The sequence below is a fragment of the Chlorocebus sabaeus genome, chromosome 24, assembly GCF_047675955.1.
Source record: "Chlorocebus sabaeus isolate Y175 chromosome 24, mChlSab1.0.hap1, whole genome shotgun sequence".
Lineage (NCBI taxonomy): Eukaryota > Metazoa > Chordata > Mammalia > Primates > Cercopithecidae > Chlorocebus > Chlorocebus sabaeus.
The window spans coordinates 7,404,580-7,431,327 of record NC_132927.1 but is presented as its reverse complement, the minus strand read 5'-3'; the positions used below and the strand labels follow the sequence as shown (position 1 = coordinate 7,431,327).

Here is a 26,748-nt window from a genome sequence, read left to right as displayed (position 1 = left end):
TGATTATGGCTCACTGTAGTGTGGACCTCCCTGGTCTCATGTGATCCTCCTATCTCAGCCTCCTGGGTAGCTGGGACCTCAGGTGCTGCCCCCACACCTGCTAAATTTTGTGTTTTTTGTAGAGACGAGGTTTTACTATGTTGGCCAGCATGGTCTTGAACTCCTGGGCTCAAGTGATCTGTCCACCTCAGCCTCCCAAAGTGCTGGGATTACAGGCATCAGCTACCATGCCTGGCCTCAAGTTGAATTATCTATCAGCACAGGGTTTCTCTGAAATGATGCTATGAAATTCCCTAACAGTGGAAGCATCAGTTTTTTTTGTTTTGTTTTTTGTTTTTTGGTTTTTTTGAGACAGAGTCTCTCTTGCTCTGTCGCCCAGGCTGGAGTGCAGTGGCGCGATCTTGGCTCACTGCAAGCTCTGCCTCCCAAGTCTTGACTCAGTCTCCCGCGTAGCTAGGACTACAGGTGCCCGCCACCACGCCCAGCTAATTTTTTGTATTTTTAGTGGAGACGGGGTTTCACTGTGTTAGCCAGGATAATCTCGATCTCCTGACCTCAAGATCTATCTGCCTTGGCCTCCCAAAATGCTGTTATTACAGGCCTGAGCCACTGTGCCCGGCCAGAAGCATCAGTTTTTAAATCTTACATGTTTAAATTACAATGGCTATATTAAAGCAGAATATCCAGCCATGTATCTATTAGGAAATGACACTTGTTATTTGTTGTAGTTTCAATGTGAACTTTCAGGTAATACAATTCTCTCAACTATCTGTATTTTTTAGAATTAATTAATGTTGGCATTTTCTTCCCTGTGTGTTTGCTTGATTTATAGTTAGATTTTTGAGATTTTGTAATTGGCTTTTCAGTTGTGAATAAATACTATTAACCTATATGCATATGTGTGTATGTGTGTGTATATGTATATGTATACGTACATTTTTTAAGAGAATCTTACTCTGTTGCCCAGGCTGAAGTGCGTTGCGTGTGATCATGGTTCACTGTAGCCTTGAACTCCTGGGCTCAAGTGATCCTCTTGCCTCAGCCTCCCAAATAGCTGGTACTGCAGGCATGTGCCACTATGCTGGCTAATTTTTTTTTGAGACGGGGTGTGTGGCTCACCCAGGCTAGAGTGCAGTGGCGTGATCTTGGCTCACTGCAACCTCTGCCTCTTAGACTCGAGTCATCTTCCCACCTAAGCTTTTCAAGTAGCTGGGACTGCAGGTGCACGCCTCCCTGCCCGGCTAATTTTTGTATTTTTTGTAGTGATGGGGTCTTACTTTGTTGTCCAGCCTGGTCTTGAATTCTTAGGAGCTCAAGAGGTCCACCTGGCTTAGCCTCCCAAAGTGCTGGGATTACCGGTGTGAGCCACTGCACCCAGCTGCCTTATTTTTTTAATCTTTTTTTAGAGACAGGGATCTCACTATCTTGCCTAGGCTGGCCTAGAAATCCTGGGCTCAAGTGTTCATCCTGCCTCAGCCTTCTGAGTAGCTGGGATTACAGGAGTGAGTTACTGTGCATGACTTAACCTGTATTTTAATTGAGTACTTTTGTTAGGAATCTTCTAATAGTGTTTTAAAGTTTTTTTAAAGAAAAGTTTTTAGAATTATGTGTAAGATAATGATTACATCTATTTTCACTTGAATAATATGTCTTTATAACTACTTATAATTTTATTATTTTGGGCAAGGTGTGGTGGCTCACACCTGTAATCCCAGCACTTTAGGAGTCCGAGATGGGAAGATTGCTGGAGCCCAGGAGTTCAAGACTAGCCTGGGCAACATAGCAAGACCTTGTCTCTACAAAAAATAAAAACAATTAATTACTGGGTGTGGTGGTGCATGCCTGTGGTCCCAGCTACTTGGGAGGCTGATTTGGGAGGATTGCTTGAGTCTGGGAGGTCAAGGATACAGTGAGCCAAGATCGTGTCACTGCACTTTAGCTTGGGTGACAGAGTGGGACCCTGTCTTTTAAAAAAAAAAAAAAAAGAAAAGAAAATTTACTATTTCAAGAATTCTTATAAGTTTTCAGTTGAGTTGTGATGACACAAAATTATTGGAATAGCTTTTGACTTAAAAGGCCCTCCGCTGAGTTCAGCAGAATTTCTCTCCTCTGAAGACTGAATTATCTGAATTTGAGTTAACATTGTTTACTTCAGATAATTTTGACTAATCTTGAATTTCATATGCTAAAATTTCTTATGTGTTGGAAATGTTATTTGCTGTGGTGGTCTATTATAAATTAATAGATGAACAAAGGGGAAATAATATACCCTTGAATTCATTACGGAAAAAAACTGTGTTGTTTATTTTTAAAACCTCATTTATGAGCAACTGAATTTATAACGGAATAAACTTTAGAGCAAATTTACCTGTTCCATTATGTAAGTATTGTTAGCATGAGAGATATCCAAGTACATTAACTTTGAGTTAACTTTCAAAAATTTGTTACTCATGTATACCTTTTTGCTAATACAGTTCACGTAAATACAGTGTAATTATATTTATGTATATTTTAAATAAAATATAACAAATTATGTATATATATTTTTAATTTATATGTTTTCACATACTGATTGCTAGAGGGTTACTGAGTTTTACATCAAATTTCTTGCTTTATTTTTAGGAATCTGATTTGGGATTTTTTTTACCTTTCTTGTGTGTAAAGTACATTTTAGTTAAGTTTTCATATTAAAGAGATAATTTTCAAGAATTTGGCTGTATTTGCCATAAATTAGTGGCCCTATTACAGGAAGTATCACGTAAATGAAAGGAGTCTGCCTAATCCAGCTGATATCCTTTTGCATTGGCAATTAATGTATTCATAATAGTAACTTATAGTAATGTGAGTTTTTGTTTGTTTGTTTGATTTAATTATTAATTTTTGAGACAGAGTCTCGCTCTGTTGCCCAGGCTGGAGTGCAGTGGCGTGATCTCGGCTCACTGCAAGCTCCACCTCCCAGGTTCATGCCATTCTCCTGCCTCAGCCTCCCGAGTAACTGGGACTACAGGCATCTGCCACCACACCTGGCTAATTTTTTTGTGTTTTTAGTAGAGACAGGGTTTCACTGTGTTAGCCAGGATGGTCTTGATCTCCTGACCTCGTGATACGCCCACCTCTGCCTCCCAGAGTACTGGGATTATAGGCATGAGCCACCGTGCCCGGCCAGTAATGTGAGTTTTTATTAGCAAAACTCATAGAAAGAAAAACTCATTATCATATAACTAGTTTAATAGGAATGTTGGCTGGGCACAGTGGCTCATGCCTGTAATCCCAACACTTTGGGAGGCTGAGGTGGGCAGATTGCTTGAGCTCAGGAATTCGAGACCAGCCTGGGCAACATGGCAAAACCGCATCTCTACAAAAAATTTTTTTAAAACTAGCTGGGCATGTTGGCATACACCTGTGGTCCCAGCTACTTGGGAGGCTGAGGTAGGAGGAAGGTTGAGCCCAGAAGGTTGAGGCTACAGGAGCCTGATTACACCACTGCACTCCAGCCAGGGCGACAGAGCAACACCCTCTCTGAAAAAAAAAAGAAAAAGAGGCCGGGTGCAGTGGCTCACGTTTGTAACCCCAGCACTTTGGGAGGCCTAGATGGGTAGATCATTTGAAGTCAGAAGTTCTAGATCAGCCTGGCCAACATGGTGAAACCCCATTCTCTACTAAAAGTAGAAAAATTAGCTGGGCATGTGGTAGGCGCCTGTAGTCCCAGCTACTCAGGAGGTTGAGGCAGGAGAATTACTTTACCCCAGGAGGTGGAGGTTGCAGTGAGCCAAAATAGTGTCACTGCACTCCAGCCTGGGTAACAGAGCGAGACTGTCTCAAAAAAAAAAAAAAAAAAAAAAAGGAAAAAAGCCGCCTTTGATTTTCCTTGAGACCTTGATATTTAAAAAACAGTGCATTTTACATATGAAGGAATATGCCCCAAATACCTTCTTACTGTTGAAAAAGTAACTCAACAGCTGAAAAAATGTTTGTTTTGGCCAATAGCCAAAGGCACAACAGATATTTCTTAGGAACACGGTTGATCACAATTAAAATCTGAGACCCTATGAGATTAGAGCTTTCTGGGTTTTTACCTTTTTTAAACTGGCACTGTGTTGTTTTTGTTTTTGTTTTTGTTTTTGTTTTTTTGAGACAGAGTCTTGCTCTGTTGTCCAGGCTGGAGTGCATAGGTGCGATCATGGCTCACTATAGCCTTGATCTCCTGGGTTCAAGTGAGCCTCCTGCCTCAGCCTCCCAAGTAGCCAGGACCACAGGTGTGCACTACCAGCCTGGCTAGCTTTTTGGTTTTTTGTAGAGATGAGGTCTACTTGGGATGCCCAGGCTGTTCTCGAACTCCTGGACTCAAGCACTCCTCCCATCTTGGCTTCCCAAAGTGTTGGGGTTACAGAGTGATCCACTGCGCCCAGCCTAAACTGGCTCTTTAACTACACTTGTTCAGGAAATTCATCACATTTTAGGGAACACAGCAGGAACTATTATTCCCCAAATTAACAGATACTGCATTCCCCCATGAAATGTATTAAGTTTATACTAAGCATTGCTCTTAAATTTTATTTTATTTTTTGATGTGCAGTTTTTACCCTGGGTAAGAAAAATGGATGAATAATTGTATTAATATAAAGCATATGGTAAATATGTTCTTGTCATTTGATACTTGGACTATCAACTTCATCGTTTTATTCTTTATTCACAAACTAGTATTTTCTAAAGAAAACACATTACTCTCTTAGACCGTGTTTTTTCTTTAGTATTAACACTGTAACAGTCTCTTCTCATTTCTTCTGTCTACTACATATGCATATGGAGAGCATATGTATTATGCTCTAACAAGGCTTAAGATTCTGATATGCTAGGCCGTTTTGTGACCTTACCTGAGAACTGTGGGACTAGCTCTTACAACCTAGCCTCAAGGCATTTAATTCCTGACTTAGAAATATTACAAATGACTACATGTCATAGGTTACCAGGGTTGCTGGCTAATAAAAAACACCTCTGGCTGGGTGGAGTGGCTCATGTCTGTAATCCCAGCACTTTGGGAGGTTGAGGCAGGCAGATCACTCGAGGCCGGGAGTTCAATACCAGCCTGGCCACCATGGTGAAACCCCATCTCTAGTAAAAATACAAAAATTAGCTGAGTGTGGTGGCGTGCGCCTGTAATTGTAGCTGTGCTGGAGGCTGAGGCACAAGAATTGCTTGAATGTGGGAGATGGAGGCTGCAGTGAGCCAAGATCATGCCATTGCATTCCAGTCTGGACAACAGAGTGAGACTGTCAAAAAAACAAACAAAAACCTGTGTTTAATCAATGATTACTCAGTCATTGCATGAAAGATGTCTTCTATAAATGTTTTATTTTTATGTATTTTTTAATAGTCTTGCCATGTTGCCAGGCTGATCTTGAACTGCCTCAGCCTCCCAAAGTGCTGAGACTGCAAGTGTGAGCCATCATACTGGCCCTAAAATTTTTTTGACAGTATTCTTTCTTCTGAACCCTTTAAGTTAAGAGTCATCTAAGCTGATACTGAACCGTAGAGTTAGATGTACTTTTAACATTCATACAGAGTTTTTTTTTTTTTTTTTTTTAAGATGGAGTTTTGCTCTTGTTGCCCAGGCTGAAGTGCAGTGGCGTGATCTCAGCTCGCTGCAACCTCTGCCTCCCGGGTTCAAGCAATTCTCCTGCCTCAGCCTCCTGAATAGCTGGGATTACAGGTGCCCGCCACTATACCCAGCTAATTGTTTTGTATTTTTAGTAGAGACGGGGTTTCATCATGTTGGCCAGGCTGGTCTTGCTGACCTCAGGTGATTCACCTGCCTCGGCCTCCCAAAGTGCAAAGATTACAGGCATGAGCCACCAGGCCCGGCCTCATACAGATATTTCTTAAAGGCTACTAAAGGTATGGGAAATATTCATTTGCATACACTAAAAATGGGAGGATAAATTATTCCATTAAAATGTTGAGGATATTACCCTTTGTGTTATCTGTAGCTATAATTTAGTCTGTCTAGAGAAATTAGAATAATGCATTTGATGTCACATAGCTGAGATTTCTACTAAATGTAAATTATGATCTTTTCATATTTTAAGTGTTGATAAAATATAGGGAGTATTACTGATATCTCAGAAATTCTGTTTTTGATGGAACTGTCTTGTACAGGTTTGTGTAATAAGCATTAGACTGTTAGAGAGGATGGGGACTATAGTTTAATATGCTAGACACTGAGCTGTTTTTAATGGGTATTATTTCATTTAATCTTCATAACCATATAAAAGTATTATTTTATTTATTTATTTATTTATTAGATATGTAGTCTCTCTCTGTCACCCAGGTTGGAGTGCAGTGGCACAATATCAGCTCACTTCAACCTCCCTGTCCTGGGCTCAAGTGATTTTCCTGCCTCAGCCTCCCAAGTAGCTGGGACTACAGGCATGTGCCACCACGCCCAGCTAATTTTTGTATTTTTAGTAGAGATGGGGTTTTACCATGTTGGCCAGGCTGGTCTTGAACTCCTGACCTCAAGTGATCCACCCGCCTTGGCCTCCCAAAGTACAAGGATTACAGGCATGAGCCACTGTGCCCGGCCTAAAGTAGGTGTTATTTAGCTATTACTTGTGCTTTACAAGTAAGGAAACAGGCGCAGAAAAGTCACACAGTTGCTGTTCTTTTTTTTACCCCAGTCTTTTAGACCCCAAATCAGTGCTTCTTTCTGAAAAATATGAATTGAGCAGTGTTCTGGCCTTTTGGGACTTTTAAATGAATAAGGAAATAAAGGGATACATTAAACAGCATATGTGCTGCTTTTATGAAGTTTAAGGAACATGAAAGTACCACTTAAGTATTTGGGAGGTTAAGGAAGGTTTTATAGAGCAGTTCATGTTTGAGGTGAGTATTGAATTTTTTGTGTGTTTTTTTTTGAAATCGAGTTTGTTTTGCTCTTGTTGCCCAGACTGGAATACAGTGGTGCGGTCTCGGCTCACTGCAACCTCCATCTCCCAGGTTCAAGCGATTCTCCTGCCTCAGCCACCCGAGTAGCTGTGATTACAGGTGCCCGCCACCACACCCGGCTAATGTTTTGCATTTTTAGTAGAGATGGGGTTTCACCATGTTGGGCAGGCTGGTCTCCAACTCCTGACCTCAGGTGATCTGCCCGCCTCGGCCTCCCAAGGTGCTGGGATTATAGGCATGAGCCACCATGCCTGGCCGATTTTTTTTTTTTTTTTTTAAACATGGTTTCAAGTTAATGCTGCTATTTTAAACCATTTACACCTTGGTATTTTCAACAGTGACGAAATTAGCATGTATTACTATGGAAGCAAAAACAATGTGAGAAATATTACCTAATAAACATTCAGACGTGGCATTGAGCACGATATGTTACATTATAACTTTTTATTTTCTGTTACTTTCTTAATATTTTGCTGTTAAGAATTTAATAACCCTAGATGTAATATGATTTCTTTCACTACAGATGTCCTCCTCGCACTTTCTTACCAGCCCTTTGCAAAATTTTTCTTGATGAAAGTGCTCCAGACAATGTATTAGAGGTGACAGCCCGTGCCATAACATACTACTTGGATGTATCTGCAGAATGTACCCGAAGGATTGTTGGGGTTGATGGAGCTATAAAAGCACTTTGTAATCGTTTGGTTGTAGTTGAACTTAACAACAGGACTAGCAGAGACTTAGCTGAACAATGTGTAAAGGTAAGTGTTATTTATTGGCTCATTACTTATTTTTCTCAGACCTCTCAGGGATGAGTATTGGCTCATTTAAACATCACTTAGAGACTGAAAAATATATTTACTAAAAAAAAAATTCTTCCTATTTTCAGTCTTACTTTGTTGAGAGTAGTTGAGAACAGTGGAAATCACAACCCTTGTGGTACCAAAGGAGGCCTCATAGGCTTGGGAAAAGAAATCTTATCTTAGAAGGAAAACTGTAGGTCATTGCTATGTTCTGTGCTGCTTCAGTGCACTTCAGTTCCTGGTAGTCTCTTAGAGATAGGTTATCCCTGTTCTTACCCTAAATAATTTTGTATTATAGTAGTAACAATCACCACAACAGCCACCACCACCCACCAGTGCTAGGCATTATTCTGAGCACTTTAAGGTATTAACTCATTTAATCTTCACAGCGACTCTATACAGGATAGGTTGGTGCCAGGAATATTATCTTTTTTTTTTTTTTTTTTTTTTTGAGACAGTCCCTATGTTGCCTAGGCTGGGATGCAGTGGCACAATGTTGGCTCACTGCAACCTCCGCCTCCCAGTTCTAGTGATTTTCCTGCCTCAGCCTCCCAAGTAGCTGGGACTACAGGTGCCCACCACCATGCCTAGCTAATTTGTTTTGTATTTTTGGTAGAGACGGGATTTCACTGTGTTGGCCAGGCTGATCTTGAACTCTTGACCTTGTGATGCCCCTGCCTTGGCCTCCCAAAGTGCTGGGATTATAGGCGTGAGCTACCACCCCTGCTGAATATTATCATTTCTATGTTACAGATGAAAAAAATTCAAGTATGCTGAGGTTAAGGAACGTACTTGGGAGTAGTGAACAGCAGAGCCAAGACTTAAAGTTTAGGAATTTGAAGATTAGAAAGTCTGGTTCTAGGGCCCAGGGATTTAACTATTTTGCTGTATTCCCTGTAGCGTAAGCTGTTGTCTTTATGTAACTCTAAAACTTTGTGTAGTTCTAAAAGCATTAGTACTAGATTTTACATTTAGTACTAAATTAATACATTTAGATTTTACATGATTTTATTTTATTTTTTTTGAGGCAGTCTTGCTCTGTCTCCCAGGCTGAAATGCAGTGGTGCAATCTCAGCTCACTGCAACCTCTGCTTCCTGGGTTCAAGCGATTCTCCTGCCTTAGCCTCCTGAGTAGGTGGGACTACAGGTGTGTGCCACCATGTCTGGCTAATTTTTTGTATTTTCAGTAGAGATAGGGTTTCACCATGTTGGCCAGGCTGGTCTCGAACTCCTGACCTCAGGTTATCTATCTGCCTTGGCCTCCAAAGTGTTGCTGGGATTACAGGCTTGAGTCACTGTGCCCAGCTGCTGATTATTATTATTATTATTATTATTATTATTATTATTTTATGATTTCTGCTTCATTCTTTTTATGATTCTTGCCGCTTTAGGTTAGCAGTTCTCAAATTTTTTGTCTCAGTATCCCTTTACAAGTCTTAAATAATTGAGGATACCCAAAGAGCTTTTGTTTATATAGGTTTTGTCTATTTATTTAGCATATTAGATACTGAAACTGATAAATTTAAAATATTTATCTTAAAGTAATTACATGTTATACATAATAGCTTTAATGAAAAATAACTTTTTTTTTTTTTTTGAGACAGAGTCTTGCTCTGTTGCCCAGGCTGGAGCGCAGTGGCACGATCTCGGCTCACTGCAAGCTCCGCCTCCTGGGTTCACGCCATTCTCCTGCCTCAGCCTCCCGAGTAGCTGAGACTACAGGCGCCCACCACCACGCCTGGCTAATTTTTTGTATTTTTAGTAGAGACAGGGTTTCACCGTGTTAGCCAGGATGGTCTTGATCTCCTGACCTCGTGATCCACCCGTCTCGGCCTCCCAAAGTGCTGCAATTACAGTCGTGAGCCACCGCGCCCGGCCAAAAAATAACTTTTTAAAGTAAACAAAGTTAGTGAGAAGACTGGAATTGTTAGGCATTTTTGCAAGTCTCTTAAGAACACTCTGTCTTTACAGTAGACAGCTGGATCTCCTATCTGCTTCTGCGTTCAGTCTAGTACAATATCACACCATGCTTAGCTTCTGGAAAATGTTACCCTAGACTCATGAGAATGAGAATGAAAAAGACAAATAGTGTTAGAGTATTATTACAAGCTTTTGCTAAATTACTTGTAGTTCTTTAGCTTGCGATACAGATTTCACTTTCTAAACCTGTACTGTCCAGTATGGTAGCCAAGTGAGTCTACTGAGCACTTCAAATGTGGCCACTCCAAATAGAGATGTGTTGTAAGTATAAAGTATACCTGCAGTTTTAAAGTCTATACATAAAAGACTATAATATATATCAGTAATTTTCTATATTGATTTCATGTTGAAATGATGATGCCTGGATATATTGGGTTAAATAAAATATTATTATTATTATTGTTATTTTTGAGACGGAGTTTCATTCTTGTTGCCCAGGCTGGAGTACAGTAGCACGATCTCGGCTCACCACAACATCCGGCTCCCAGATGCAAATGATTCTCCTGCCTCAGCCTCCTGAGTAGCTGGGATTAGAGGCATGTGCCACCATGCCTGGCTAACTTTATATTTTTTAGTAGAGGTGGGATTTTTTTCATGTTGGTCAGACTGGTCTCAAACTCCCAACCTCAAGTGATCCGCCCGCCTCGGCCTCCCAAAGTGCTGGGATTATAGGCGTGAGCCGCTGCGCCTGGCTATTACTATTATTTTGTGAGACAGAGTCTCACTCTCTTGCTCAGGATGGGAGTGCAATGGTGTGATCATGGCTCACTGCAGCCTCGACCTCCTAGGCTCAAGTGATCCTCTAGCTTCAACCTCCTGAGTAGCTGGCACTATAGCACATGCCACTACTATGCCTGGCTAATTTTTGTATGTTTTGTAGACATCAGATTTTGCCGTGTTGCCCAGGTTAGTCTTGAACTTCTGGGCTCAAGCAAACTGCCCACCTTGGCCTCCCGAAGTGCTGGGATCACAGATGTGAGCTACCACACCCATCTAAAATATGTTATTAAAATTAATTTCATTTGTTTCACTTTTCTGTTTTTAATGTGTTACTGATAAATTTGGAGAGTGCATTATTTCTGTGATTCTTGAAAATCAGGCTTGCATTCTTTCGTTACGTTTGTTTTACTATTATAGGTATTAGAACTGATATGTACTCGTGAGTCAGGAGCAGTCTTTGAGGCTGGTGGTTTGAATTGTGTGCTTACCTTCATTCGTGACAGTGGACATCTAGTTCATAAAGACACCTTGCACTCTGCCATGGCTGTGGTATCAAGACTCTGTGGCAAAATGGAGCCTCAAGATTCTTCTTTAGAAATTTGTGTAGAATCTCTGTCTAGTTTATTAAAACATGAAGATCATCAGGTAAATAAGTTGCTGTTATATACTTTCCATTTTCAGAAAGTGATTTTTATAGTGTCCCCTATTTATAATTATGATTAATTTGTACTTTTCACTTGATGAAATAGAGGTAATTCCATCTTTCTCTCATCTCTCCATGTGGTAATCTCCATTTTGGGAATGAAACTTTTCAGATTGTAGATGTGATATATGTTTGTTCTTAAAATTTAAATACCATAAAAATATTTTTACAGCTGTACTTGTACTGAGTATAATTTTGTTGACTTGGTGCAGTTTTGTTGACCTGATTTTGTTAACTTAAGATAGATCTCATTTAAAGTAAATAAGACAGTATTTTTTATTTTTATTATTTTTTGTGAGACAGAGTCTTGCTCTATCGCCCAGGGTGGAGTGCAGTGGCATGATCTTCACTCACTGCAACCTCTGCCTCCTGGGTTCAAGAGATTCTCCTGCCTCAGCCTCCTGAGTAGCTGGGATGACAGGCACCCACCACCATGCCTGACCAATTTTTGTATTTTTAGTAGAGACAGGGTTTCACCATAGTGGCCAGGCTGGTCTTGAACTCCTGACCTTGTGATCCGTCAGCCTCGGCCTCCCAAAGTGCTGAGATTACAGGCTTGAGCCACCGCGCCAGGTGTAAGACAGTATTTATAATCTTATCTGTAAACCCTTACTGAATTAGCATACTTTGGAAAATAAAACTTGACTTTTAATGCCTTTTTATTGTTCGGATGTTATTTTCAGTTGATATAGATTATCATGACAAAAGTACACATAATAGTTAATATTTTTGAGCTTTTACTATCCATCTAGATTCTTTATATGTGTTACCTCATTTAAGCTAACACAATGAGATATAGGTACCATTAATATCCCCATTTTACAAATGAGGGAACTGAGGCCTTAAGCAGTTTAAGTAACTTCCTTGGATTATACAGTTAGCAGTATATGGAGTTATGATTCAAATCTAGGCAGATCACATGCTTAATCACTTTGCTACAGTTGCCTTTCTTGTAGTGTCAGTATTGAAATGATCATTACTAACCCTTTGTGGGTGAATTTTATCTGTGGGCATTTTCTTCACATTGTTAGGTTTCAGATGGAGCTCTGCGATGCTTTGCATCACTGGCTGACCGATTTACCCGTCGTGGTGTTGACCCAGCTCCATTAGCCAAGCATGGATTAACTGAGGAGCTGTTATCGCGAATGGCTGCTGCTGGTGGTACTGTATCAGGACCATCATCAGCATGTAAACCAGGTCGCAGCACCACAGGAGCTCCTTCCACCACTGCAGATTCCAAATTGAGTAATCAGGTGTCAACAATTGTGAGTCTGCTCTCAACACTTTGCAGAGGCTCTCCGGTAGTAACACATGTAAGAATGTTTTTGAATCTTTGCTTTTTAATCTTTAGAAAAAGTGTTTTTATATAATGCTAATATATTAAACTTCTTTCTTCCCATTCTCTTTCTAGGATCTTTTGAGGTCGGAGCTTCCAGATTCAATTGAAAGTGCACTGCAGGGTGATGAAAGATGTGTGCTTGATACTATGCGTTTGGTTGACCTTCTCTTGGTGCTATTATTTGAAGGACGAAAAGCTTTGCCAAAGTCTAGTGCTGGATCTACAGGCAGAATCCCAGGACTCCGGAGATTAGATAGTTCTGGGGAGCGCTCACATCGGCAGCTGATAGATTGTATTCGAAGTAAAGATACCGATGCACTTATAGATGCAATTGACACAGGAGGTCAGAAAATATTTTTTTAAATACAAAAAGAAAGTTGTGAGATAAGCATATAGGCAGTTCCTAGATTTTGGACAGTTCTCTTAGAAATCCAGATAACAAAGTGGCACCCCTTCAATATTCTCCACTCTCCCTGTGTATAATTGTGTAATTATCAGCTTGGTTCATGGTGAAACCTGAATAAATGCTTGTTGAATGAGTAAAACTTCTATAAAGTTTGAAATTTCTGTTTTATTACCTGAAGGAGATCTTGTAAATTCTAAGGTTTTCTCAAGATTGATGGAAACTGAGGTGAATGAATTATAATAATGCAGATTTTTTTGACTGCTACATGAGGTGATCAGCAAATACAAATTCTTGAAAGATGCTTCTGGGTCATCAGATTTGTTCTTCTGTGTTCTTTGGATTAGAGATGTGGATTAGCCGCTGTTAGCAACTACTGCCTTATTGTGTATTTAGTGTTTTCCTTTCTTATTTCATGTTTGTTTTTAAGACTTAAAGCCTTGTGAATCCCCAGTGGCTTAAAAGTTTTCAAATATTTTTTCTTCTTGTTTTTGCAGTGGGGACAGAGTCTTGCTCTGTTGCACAGGCAGGAGTGTAGTGGTACAGTCTTGGCTCACTGATCCTGTGCCTCCTGGGCTTGAGCGATTCTCCTGTCTCAGCCTTCCGAGTAGCTGGGATTACAGGCATGTGCCACCACACCCGGCTTATTTTTGTATTTTCAGTAAGATCGGAGTTTCACCATGTTGGCCATGCTGGTCTTGAACTCCTGACCTCAAGTGATCCGCCCACCTCGGCCTCTCAGAGTGCTGGGATAACAGGTGTGAGCCACCGTGCCTGGCCTTAAAATACTTTTTCTTAGCTGACCTCAGGTTTCTGATTATGTACTACTTTATAGTTGAACTAAATATTTAAAACACTCTCTTGGCTCTTTATTTAGATGATGACTAATGACAATCTTAAAATGGTTCAGTCTTTAGAAAAGTTTTATATTATTTTATTGACTTTAAAAATACATTTTCTTTTTTTCTTCAAAATTTCAGCCTTTGAAGTAAATTTTATGGATGATGTAGGTCAGACTCTATTAAACTGGGCCTCTGCTTTTGGAACTCAGGAAATGGTAAGCTAATAAATAAAAGCTAGTATTTAAATTAAAGATAGATATATTAATAAAAAGCAGCTTTATGATTCGTTATCATTTTACAGGTAGAATTTCTTTGTGAGAGAGGTGCAGATGTTAATAGAGGTCAAAGATCATCATCATTACATTATGCTGCATGTTTTGGAAGACCTCAAGTAGCAAAGGTAAAGTCTAGGTTTTAAAATTACTAATTTTTAACATTTACATGGTTTTAAAATTAGAATGATATAAAACCTTTTATTTCCATGCCATCCCCATCCACTTCATTCCCTCTTACTCACTGTAACTGTTTCTTTTTAGTGTTTCCTAATGCAGATTCAATACAAACATATATATGTGTGTGTGTGTGTTTCCTCCTTTTCTTATACACTCACCTGTACTTTGTTTTTTTACTTAATAATATAAATTAGAAAAAAAGTTCTCATGTAGAGAACTTTTTTATATCTGTATGCATATCCTATACTACAAGTTTATTCAACTAGTCACCTAGTGTTGAACATGTGATTGTTTCTTATTTATTACTCTTGGCAATGAATAACTTTTTTTTTTTTTTTTTTTTAAGACAGGGTTTTGCTCTGTCACCCAGGCTGGACTGCAGTGGCACAGTAGCAACTCACTGCAGCCTTGAATTCCTGGGTTCAAACGATCTGGTGCCTCAGCCTCCTGAGTGGCTGGGATTATAGGCGTGTGCCATCATGCCTGGCTAATTTTTGTACTTTTAGTAGAGACAGGGTTTTGCCGTGTTGACCAGCCTGGTCTCAAACTCCTAGCCTCAGGTGATCTGCCTGCCTTGGCCTTCCAAAGTGCTGGGATTATAGGGTTGAGCCACTGCACCCAGCTAGATACTCTGTTTGTACAAGAATCACTTGACTCAGACTAGCAAAGAATTTTTGAGAGTTATTTTTACAGTTAGAGAAATTGAGGTTCAAAGAGGTTAACTGAAAAGGTTTACATCAAATATATGAACTAGATGTCTATAATCTGCCAATTGTGAAGTTATTTGGCATAGTACGAGGTTAGTCCACTCTGAAGTTGGGCATACCTGGATTTAAGTCTCAGCTTATGCACAAAAAAGGCTGTGTGACCTTGGACACTTTATTAAGTTTATCTGTAAAATAAGTATATATTCTTAGGAAGATTATTGTGAGAATTAGAAACAATATTGTATGGATTTACTGTAGTTACCAGCATATTGTAGGTGCTCAAATGGTAGCTGCTATTATTGTCATCTTTACACTACAACAAAATTTTCAATAACAGGTTAGTAGCTTTCTAGCCTGAGAACCGTGGCCTCTTCAAGCCTGAATTCTGTTTGTTTGAATTGGTTAGTTTTTAGAGAGAATGTTGCTTCTAAGGGTGACTAATACTAAGTAAATAAAGAGGTTTTAGAGTTTCCCTTTCAAGTGCTTTTAAAGTCAACTGTTAACAAAAAAGTTTTTATTGAGCCATTGTGATTAAGTAGTTGGGGTATGAAATTATGAAAGGTTTAAGGTGTTAGTGGGTATAGATGGATATATTGATGACTTTTATTTTTGAAACAGGGTCTTGCTCTGTCTCGCAGGCTGGAATGCAGTGGCACAATCATAGCTCATGTAACCTTAAATTCCTGGGCTCAAGTGATCCTCCTGCCTCAGCCTCCAGAGTCCCTAGAACTACAGGCGTGTGCCACCATACTGGCTAATTTTTATTTTTATTTTATGATTTATTTATTTACTTATTCGTAGAGATGAGATCTCACCATGTTGCCTAGGCTGATCTTGAACTCCTGGCCTCCAGTGATCCTCCGATGTAGCCTCCCAAAGTGCTGGGATTACAGGTGTGAGCCACCACACCTGGTTGACTTTTTGGTCTAAAATTTAATTGGACTTAACTTGATAATTGGCAGTATATAGGAGGCGATGTCGTTGATTGTCATGTCATAAACTGTAACAGTACCTGTCTTAAAGAAATTGGGAGGTGGGGTTTGATGGAGAAAGTGACATGTTAAGATGGAACATACTTAATTTGAGAAGATGGTAAATAACCAAGTACAATTAATTTGTAAGTTTTTCAAGATATGAATAGGCTGCTTTTTTGTTTTTTGAGATGGAATTTCGCTCTTGTTGCTCAGGCTGGAGTGCAATGGTGCGATCTCGGCTCACCTTAACATCTGCCTCCCGGGTTCAAGCGATTCTCCTGCCTCAGCCTCCCAAATAGCTGTGATTACAGGCATGCGCCACCATGCCCGGCTAATTTTGTAGTTTTAGTAGAGACGGGGTTTCTCCATGTTGGTCAGGCTGGTCTTGAACTTCAGTCCTCAGGTGACCCACCCGCATTGGCCTCCCAAAGTGCTGGGATTACAGAATAGGCTGCTTTTGAGGTACTAAGTGCAAAGGCAGAGATTTGGATTGCCACCTACTTGATTAAGTAATTCTGGAAAATCTTTCGTTTGCATAGTTGGATGTCAAAGAAATAAACTATTGTTATATTCAAATTAAATGCTTTTCTTCTCTAGACTCTGTTACGACATGGTGCAAATCCAGATCTAAGAGATGAAGATGGGAAAACTCCATTAGATAAAGCTCGAGAAAGGGGTCATAGTGAAGTAGTAGCTATTCTTCAGTCTCCAGGTGAGTGCTACATTCTTTCCTTTTAAGCCATCTGCTGTTATTTTTCATCTTTCACTTCCATAGCTTTCTGTAGACGCATTAACATTATATAAATGAACTATTCCTTTGAAGTCAAATAATTATATATGTATATCCTTACATTTGATAAACCTTTAACAGCTTAATCTTCTATGTTCTTTGAGACCATGACTGCCTGATTCCAGAATGACCAAAATCTGAAATTCAAGGAATATGAGAATGTCAGATAAAGAATACTTTGGTGTTGTTTAGGTAGGGTAGTTTGACAAAAGTTTTAAGTTTTCAGAGAGTTGATGAATCCAGAAGTTCTGTGAAATAATTTTTGGAACCAAGTGGAGTATCCAAAATTACCTCCTTAATTTGTTATTGAGCTCATTGAAGTTACTGATGCTCTTCAATATTGTAAGCATAATTGAAACCGTGTTCTAATTTCAGTTTATTTGTTAATTAAAGATAATTATTGTTTGAAGTTGGATATATCTTAAGGTTTTTTCCTTGAAAGAAAAAGTTTCCAAAAAAGTACTTCTTTAAAAAATATTTGTCTGCAGGTGATTGGATGTGTCCAGTTAATAAAGGAGATGATAAGAAAAAGAAAGATACAAACAAAGATGAAGAAGAATGTAATGAGCCCAAAGGAGATCCGGAAATGGCACCCATATACTTGAAAAGGTTATTGCCAGTGTTTGCACAAACATTTCAGCAAACTATGCTGCCTTCAATAAGGTAGTTATTCATACTATTTGTATGTGTTAGTCAAATTACACCAATTATATGGTTTTATTTATCTCCCTTTTCCAGAAGGATTTGAGGTTTATTTTAATGTTAAAAAGGTGTGGTAAGAATAAAAGTTAGATCAGAAGTGGGAAGTCCTATCTTTTCTTCTGACGATCTGAATGAAGAGGGGGGAGGTTTAGAAAAGATTCCTAGATTCTTAACAAATTTTTGGTAGGTCTCTGAATATTAAATCTCTATTTGATAAGTATTGCAAACACTTCCTGAGATTTTTGGAAGCCTGTTGGTAGGGGCAGTATGAGATGGCCACTGGAGGCGTTATACAGATAGATGAGACTTGGCTCTTCCTTACTCTTCCCCTTGTGGGCTAGTAAGGCTGTATGTGGGTAAAACACAGAGTGATAAGTGGTAGATTAAGCACATATTCAGGGTTCTCTGGGGATATAGATGATTTAACAACTAATTGGGCTGGGCAGTTTGGAGACAGTTTTATGCAGAGGTGAGATTTAAATTGTGGTTTAAAGGACACTTAGGAGTTTTCTAGGCAGACAGATTTGGAAGCATGGGTGAAGAGTATGTGCAAATGCATGAAGGTATAAATCTATCCATCAGGAACTCCTTGTGGCTCTCCCTCTACAGTGCATCCATAGCTTGCTATTTCTTTTCATCTTTTGCTAGTCAGTACTCTGATCCAAACCTCAAAGACAGTGGTTTGATCACTGTAGTGGCCTCTTAATTAGTCATTCTGCTTTTTCTCTCTTGCTCCTTTACAATGTTTGTACATATTAGGCTGAATTATATCTGTAGATGTGTGTGTGTGTATATATTTTTAATTAATTTTTTGAGACAGGGTATCGCTGTCACCCGGGCTGGAGTGCAGTGGCTGGATCATGGCTCACTGCAGCCTCGACTTCCTGGGCTCCAGTGATTCTCCCACCTTAGCCTCCCGAATAGCTGGGACTACAAGTGTGCCACCGTACCCAGCTAATTTTTTGTACTTTTAGTATAGATGGGGATTCACCGTGTTGCCCAGGCTGGTCTCAAACTCCTGGGTTCAAGTGGTTGCCCACCTCAGCCTCCCAAGTGCTGGGATTACAGACATGGGCCACTACACCTGACCATATATATTTTTAGAGACAAGTCTTGCTCTGTCACCCAAGCTGGAGTGCAGTGGCACAATTATAGCTTACTGTAACCTTGAACTCCTGTGCTCCAGCAGTTCCCTACCTCAGCCTCTCAAGTAGCTAGGACTACAGATGTATACTGCCTTGCCTGACTAATTCTTAAATTTTTTGTAGAGACGTGGTGTTGCTCTTTTGCCCAGGCTGGTCTTGAACTCCTAGCCTCAATTGATTTTTCTGCCTTGGCCTCCCAAAGTGTTGGGATTCTAAGTGTGAGCTTCTGCATTGCACCTGGCCCTGGCCTGAGAATTATGTACTTTTTTTTTTTTTTCCTTAATTTTTTTAGAGACAAAGTCTTGCTGTCTTGTCTAGGCTGGAGTGCAGTGGCAGAATCACAGCTTACTGCATACTTGAACTCCTGGGCTCAATGAATCCTCCCACCTTAGCTTACTGAGTATCTAGGACTACAGGTATGCACCACCACACCAGCTAATGTTTTTATTTTTTTGTGGAGATGAGGTCTGGCCATCTTGCCCAGGCTGGTCTTAACTCCAGGGCTCAAGCAATCCTCTGGCCTCAGCTTCCTGAAGTGCTGGAATTACAGGCAGGAGCTACCGCACTTGGCTTGAGAATTATATATTTAAATCATAATTATATCACACTACTTTCTAGTTTGAACCCTTCATAGCTTCCAATTGGCTTTAACTAAAACTCAGCTTCTTAACCCTTAGGCTTGCAAGTTCTTAGATAATCCCAACCCAGCTCTCCACCTGAGTACTACCTAATATTTGGCCTAGTACACTTATGCTAGCCTTCTTTCTATGTGTGGAACCCTCCAAGCACATCCTTGCCTTGGGGCTTTTGTACTTATTTGTCATCTGCTTCAGACTTTCTGTCCCCACATCTTCTGAATGGGTGTTTGCTTCTTATCATTCAGATCTCAGTTCAAATGTTACATCAGTTGAAGTCTGTCTCCCTGATTTAAATTTACCCTGTTACACTTTTTTTTTTTTTTTTTTTTTGAGACGGAGTCTCGCTCTGTCACCCAGGCTGAAGTGCAGTGGCTGAATCTCAGCTCACTGCAAGCTCCGCCTCCTGGGTTTACGCCATTCTCCTGCCTCAGTCTCCCGAGTAGCTGGGACTACAGGCGCCCGCCACCACGCCCGGCTAGTTTTTGTATTTTTTAGTAGAGACAGGGTTTCACCGTGTTCGCCAGGAGGGTCTTGATCTCCTGACCTCGTGATCCGCCCGTTTCGGCCTCCCAAAGTGCTGGGATTACAGGCTTGAGCCACCGCACCCGGCGCCTGTTACACTGTTTTTTTTATCAATAATGTTTTACTGACTTTACAAAGCTTACGCTATCTTGGCTGGGTGTGGTGGCTAACGCCTGTTATCCCAGCACTTCGGGAGGCTGAGGCAGGTGGATCACTTGAGGCCAGGAGTTTGAAATCAGCCTGGCTAACATGGCAAAACCCATCTCTATGAAAAATTAAAAAATTAACTGGGTGTGGTAGTGCTTTTACATATTCCCAGCTACTCAGGAGGCTGAGGCAGGAGAATTGCTTGAACCCAGGAGGCGGAGGTTGCAGTGAGCTGAGATGGCGCCACTGCATTCCAACCTAGGCACCAGAGCAAGACTCCATCTCAAAAAAAAAAAAAAAAAAGGTTATACTATCTGAAATACTGCTTTTTGGGGGCTTTTGTTTGTTTTATTGTCTCTTTAAGGTAAGCACCATGAGAACTGGTGAGATTCAAGTACCTTATGTACTGCTGCATTCCTACAAAGGCAAGGAGGTATAGAATAGGGCCTGATCCTTAGGTCCTCAGTAGATACTTACTGAATGATTGAATGAGTGTGTTTTGTTAGCAGTTGCAAATATTTCAGTATTAATGGAGTACAGGATACATTTGGAAAGCTCAGAGAGTAACGTTAAGAAGGTAGAGAGGAGCTTTTTATAACCTGTGAAGGCTTTTGTAGGCCATGTGAAATGATCTTGTCTTACTGCAGCCTCTGCCTCCTGGGTTCAAGTGATTCTCCTGCCTCAGCCTCCCAAGGGTTTAACAGGGATTACAGGCATGCACCACCATGCCCAGCTAATTTTTGTAGTTTTAGTAGAGATGGCATTTTGCCATGTTGGCCAGCGTGGTCTTGAACTCCTGACCTCAAGTGATCCGCCTGCCTCAGCCTCCTAAAGTACTGGGATGACAGGGGTGAGCCACCGCGCCCAGCCCTTTAGACATTTTTAAACAATGTTTTAGCTGCAGGGTCTCACTGTCGCACAGGCTGGAGTATAGTGGAGTGCTCATAGCTTACTGCAACATCAAACTCCTGGGCTCAAGGGATTTTCCCACCTCAACCTCCCAAGCACCTGCGACTACAGTTGTGCAGCACTGCACCAGCTAATTTTTTGGGGGAGGACAGGGTGGCTCACTCTGTCACCTAGGCTAGAAGGCTCACAATCTTGGCTCACTGCAGGCTCTGCCTCCCAGGCTCAAGCGATCCTGTCACCTCAGTCTCCCAAGTAGCTGAGACTACAGATGCAAGCCACCATGCCTGGCTAAACACCTGGCTAATTAAAAAAAGTTTTGTTTGTAGAGATGAAGTCCTGCTGTGTTGCCCAGACTGGTCTCAAACTCCTAGGCTCAAGCAATCTTCCCATGTCAGCCTCCCAAAATGTTGGGTTTACAGGCATGAGCCACCGTGTGTGGTCTGGTTTTCTTTTCTTTCTTTCCTTCTTTTTATTTTTTATTTTTATTTTTTTTGTGACAGGATCTTACCCTGCTGCTCAGCCTGGAGTGCGGTGGTATGATCTTAGCTCACTGCAGCCTCAGCCTCCTGGGCTCAAGCAATTCTCCAGCCTCCCAAGGAGCTGATACTACAGGCGAGCACCACCACACCCGGCTGATTTTTTTATTTTTTTATGTAAACAGGGTCTCACTATGTTGCTCAGACTGGTTTTGAACTCTTGAGCTCTAGTGATCCTCCCAAAGTGCTAAGATTAACAGGTGTGAGCCACTGCGACTGGCCCAATATTTTTTTTTAAACAATTTGAGAGAAAAAAGTAGACTTGATGGGATATAGTGGAAAGTTGTTCTTGGGTGAAAACATTAAATAATCTAAAGACATAAATTCTTCAAAATTAATTTGTAGGTTATGCAGTTCTAAAGGAAATAACTACAGAATTTGTTTTAGAACTTGACAGATCCCAAAGTTCATCTGGAAGAATAAATAGGTGAGATTATTAAAGAAAAATCTAAAAAGTTAGTGTAACCCTTTAGCAATGAAACCTTTATGATAACTAGCAGAATAGTGTGTAAATCAATGGAATAAAATAGTCCCCCCAATATAGCCAGTTATATATAGGTATTGAATGTATTATAATGAATGTTTCTCAGATCATTCACCGGAGGGAGTACTATTTATTAAGTGGTACTGGAATATCTGCTTCGTAGTTTGATTTTAAAAATCACCCTAATCTTTTATCTTATATTTTAAATCTAAACAAATTCTAAGACTTAAAAACTAAAGTATTAGGAAAAGAAAAAGATAAGATACTTTTTTTTCCCTGTCCTCCAAAACTTTTTTTTTTGAGACAATCTTGCTCTGTCACTTAGGCTGGAGTGCAGTGGCATGATCTTGGCTTACTGCACCCTCCGACTCCCAGGTTCAAGCAATTCTCGTGCCTCAGCCTCCCGAGGAGCTTGGAATTAAGGACATGCACCACCATGCCCAGCTAATTTTTGTATTTTTTTAGTAGAGATGGGGTTTCACCATGTTGGCCAGGCTGGTCTTGAACTCCTGGCCTCATGTGATCTACCCTCCTTGGCCTCCCAAAGTGTTGGAATTACAGGCATGAGCCCCTCCGGAACCTCTGAGCAAAGGAAAATATACTTGAATGTTTATCAGACCTTGTTAGGAAGAACGGCTTTTTGTTTGTTTGGTTTTTTGAGACAGAGTCCTGCTCTGTTGCCCAGGCTGGAGTGCAGTGGTGCCATCTCGGCTCACTGCAACCTCTGCCTCCTGAGTAGCTGGGATCACAGGCACACACCACCATGCCTGGCTAATTTTTTTGTGTTTTTAGTAGAGATGGGGTTTTGCCATGTTGGCCAGTCTGGTCTTGAACTCCTGATCTCGTGATCTGCCCACTTTGGCCTCCCAAAATGCTGGGATTACAGGTGTGAGCCACCACACCCAGCCTGGCTTTTTCTTTTTCCTTTTTTTTTTTTTTGGAAACAGGGTGTTGCTGTCACCCAGACTGGAGTGCAATAATGTGATCATGGCTCACTGCAACCTTGAATTCCATGGCACAGTGTATCCTCTTGCCTCAGCCTCTTGAGTAGCTAGAACTGCAGGCACACACCACCAGGTCCAACTAATTTTTATTTTTAGAGACAGCCTTGCTTTGCTGCCCAGGCTGGTCTTGAACTCCCAGGCTTAAGCAGTTCCCCTGCCTTGACCTCACAAACTGTGGGATTATAGGCGTGAGCCACTATGCCTGGCTTACTTTAAAAACTTATATGCATTAGCCAAATATGTCCTTTTAAATTTATTTTATGTAAAAAGCATAAAACTCCTACATACCAGAAACAATATTAACTGCAGCCACAGATGTCCCAGAATAGAAACTTTTAATCTAAATAAATTTGCCAGCAAGTGGGTATTTGTTAGCAAATATGACAAAGGGATGCTGTCTTTATTATATAAAGGGCATATACAAATTGATCGTAAAAATTTCAGAGCCATTTGAGTAAAGTAGCCAATGAAATTAAGACACAGTGTTCAAGAAGAAACAGCAAAAAATTAATATAGAAAAATATATTTCCTAGCTGGGCATGTTAGCTCATGCATGTAATCCCAGCACTGGGAGGCTGAGGTAGGAGGATTGCTTGAGTCCAGGAGTTTGAGACCAGCCTGGGCAACATAGTGAAACCCTGTCTCTATAAAACACACAAAAATTAGCTGAGTATGGTGGTGCATGCCTATAGTCCTAGCTACTTGGGAAGCTGAGGTGGGAGGATTGCTTGAGTCTGGGCAGTCAAGGCTGCAGTGAGCCAAGATTGTGCTGCTGCACTCCAGTCTAGGTGACAAAGTGAGATGCTGTTTCAAAAAAAAAAAAAAAAAAAAAAAAAAAAAATTCCTTACTAGTAAAAAGCAAAACATTTTAGAGATAAGTAAAATTTGGTGTCATTTTTACCTATTCGACAATTAAGAAACTTAAAAAATTAGAAATTTTTTTAAGTAAAGAGGAGTATTGTAGATACTCATGTTTAGTGATAATTTAAGGTGTTAACAGCCTTTTTTGAATCAGTTTGCCAATACGAATGCAGTACTCGTACACATTCAATACTTAATGAAAGTGTTTAGGCTCTTAGATCTGAGAATCCCTCTGTATTGAAGGAATGTGAAGAAACTATTTCCACAAAAATAAATAGTGCTATTTTTAATAGAAAAGACTAAACTACATGTTCAAAATTTATATAATAGTGTTAAACAGAAAAATTTTATGTTGTGAGTATTATGTATCATCTGCTGATTAAGAGATAGAATTTGAATACAGGCTCTGTAATGTATTAGTTTGGTGATCTTAGTAGACTGACCTGTCTCTCAATATCTTCACTTGTAAATTCGAGATAGTAAAACCCACCTCATAGATTTTGTTGTGTGGATTAAATTAATTATGTTTTTAAAGTGCATAAAAAGATTCCTGCTCATAATGCCTCAGTATGTGAGAGAGAGAGATAAATAATATATAAACATTCTAATGCATTGTTAATTGAAATAAGTAATGATATAAAACTAATTCTTAAATTCTGGTATTTACAATGGAATATAAATAAAAACTGGGGCCAGGCACAGTGAGTGACTCATGCCTATAATCCCAGCACTTTGGGAGGCCAAAGAGGGTGGATCTCCTGAGCACAGGATTTCGAGACCAGCCTGGGCAATGTGGTAAAACCCTTTCTCTACAAAAATAGAAAAGTTAGCTGGGCATGGTGGCAGGTGCCTGTAGTCCCAGCTACTTGGAAGGTTGAGACACAAGAATCACTTGAACCTGGGAGTCGGAGGTTGCAGTGAGCCAAAATCCTGCCACTGCACTCCAGCCTTGGGGACAAAGCGAGGTGCTGTCAAAAAAAAAAAAAAAAGAAAAAGAAATTATGGCTGGGTGTGGTGGCTCACGCCTGTAATCCCAGTACTTTGGGAGGCTGAGGCAGGTGGATCACCTGAGGTCAGGAGTTTGAGATCAGCCTGACCAACATGATGAAACTCCGTCTCTATTGAAACTACAAAAATTAGCTGGGTGTGGTGGTGCACACTTGTAATCCCAGCTACTCCAGAGGTTGAGACGGGAGAATCGCTTGAACCCAGGAGGTGGAGGTTGCAGTGAGCCGAGATCACGCCACTGCACTTCAGCCTGGATGACAGAGCGAGACTCTGTTCCAAAAAAATAAATAAATAAAACTAAATTAAAAACAACAAAACAAAAACTGGAAAGAATCAATCCTGTTAGAACAGTTTGTCCTCTGTCCACCTATCATTTTCTGTAATGTACTTGAATTTGTAATAAAGCATACTCCTTCATTAAAGAAATATAATGTTATAACTTCAGCTAGAGAGAGTTATAAAATATGTAGAGACCCCATGCTGTAGAAATACAGCTGTGTCACATGCTTCTCTTGGACATCAGTTGAGAATTTTGCCTCTTTATTCTTCTATCAGTCACCTCAAGGGTAATGATATCTGCAGCTTAGTGCCTAGAACATTGTTAGATACTTAGAAAATATTTGTTAAATGAATTGGTTATTGGCTCTTACATAATAGACAAGCCTCTTTTTTTTTTTGGTTTATTTGTTTTTAAGACAGAGTCTTGCTCTGTTGCCCAGACTGGAGTGCAGTGGCACGATCTTGGTCTGCTACAACCTCCACCTCTAGGGTTCAAGCAGTTCTCCTGTCTCAGCCTCCCGAGTAGCTGGGACTACAGGTGCCCACCATGCCCGACTAATTTTTATGTTTTTGATAGAGATGAGGTTTCACCATGTTGGTTAGGCTGATCTCGAACTCCTGACCTCAGGTGATCCACCTGCCTCAGCCTCCCAAAGTGCTGGGATTACAGGTGTGAACCATCTCTCCCAGCCAAGCCCCTTTTTATTAATAGTTTATTATCATTTAAGTGTATGTGGATATGTGTTTTTTATTTTAAAAGATCAGGTTACATGTTATAAAATTGAGGTTAATTTGGCCGGGTGCAGTGGCTCACGCCTGTAGTCCCAGCACTTTGGGAGGCAAAGGCCGGCAGATCACAGGGTCAGGAGATCGAGATTATCCTGGCTAACATGGTGGAACCCCATCTTTACTAAAAATACAAAAAATTAGCCAGGCGTGGTGGCGTGTGCCTGTAGTCCCAGCTACTTGGGAGTCTGAGGCAGGAGAATGGTGTGAACCTGGGAGGTGGAGGTTGCAGTGAGCTGAGATTGTGCCACTGTACTCCAGCCTGGGCAACAGAGCGAGACTCTTATCTCAAAAAAAAAAAAAAAAAAAAAAAAAAAGTGAGGGTAATTTGTGTGACTTTATTGAGTGTATTTTATGGTCTAAGCAAAGCAGTACGTAAATAAAAAGAAAGAAGGCATGTGAATTTGTTAATGGTGGGAATATTTTTGGGGCATGGGATTATTAGGATCTCTTATTTTCATTTATATGAGTCCATAGTTGTAGTGAACATGGATTTTAAACTTGATGAAAGACAAATTAATTTAAAATTTTGTTTTTCATATAAATTACCTGGTATCTTAAGTTCTTAGAGCATTGTATTTTGGATTATAGGAAATTTTAGATTAGTTATAATTTGTATCATTTCTTTTCTTTTCTTTTCTTTTTTTTTTGAGATGGAATCTCCTTCAGTCTCCCAGAATGGAGTACAGTGGCACGATCTCCTGGGTTCAAGTGATTATTCAGTCTCAGGCTCCTGAGTAGCTGAGATTATAGGTGCCTGCCACCATGTCTAGCTAATTTTTGTATTTTTGGTAGAGGCGGGATTTCTCCAAGTTGGCCAGGCTAGTCTTGAACTCCTGAGCTCAAGTAATCCACCTGCCTCCGCCTCCCAAAATGCAGGGATTACAGGCATGAGCCACCGTGCTGGGCCCCATTTATTTTCTTGGTAGTTGTAGTACTTTTTACTTAATTTTCTAAAATTATCATGACATGTTAATGTTCATGCTGGTAAAGTGTAGAATATAGAATAGAAGAGTGCATTTAAGAAAATTATAAGTCATTTTTGGTGAGCTCAATATATTTATAATAGAAA

The 26,748-nt window shown here is 40.3% G+C and overlaps 1 protein-coding gene across 6 annotated transcripts in view; it reads left to right on the top strand.

The window, feature by feature from the left end:
- Positions 1-26,748, top strand: part of HECTD1 (HECT domain E3 ubiquitin protein ligase 1) — a 107,614-nt gene that overhangs the window by 21,746 nt on the left and 59,120 nt on the right. For all 6 annotated transcript variants that reach the window (XM_073010878.1, XM_073010875.1, XM_073010880.1 and 3 more), the window contains exons 3-10: positions 7,469-7,703; positions 10,863-11,090; positions 12,180-12,461; positions 12,560-12,830; positions 13,871-13,947; positions 14,034-14,132; positions 16,463-16,577; positions 17,144-17,318. In XM_073010878.1, coding sequence (XP_072866979.1) covers positions 7,469-7,703; positions 10,863-11,090; positions 12,180-12,461; positions 12,560-12,830; positions 13,871-13,947; positions 14,034-14,132; positions 16,463-16,577; positions 17,144-17,318 — 1,482 coding nt within the window. The remainder of the gene's footprint in view (positions 1-7,468; positions 7,704-10,862; positions 11,091-12,179; positions 12,462-12,559; positions 12,831-13,870; positions 13,948-14,033; positions 14,133-16,462; positions 16,578-17,143; positions 17,319-26,748) is intronic.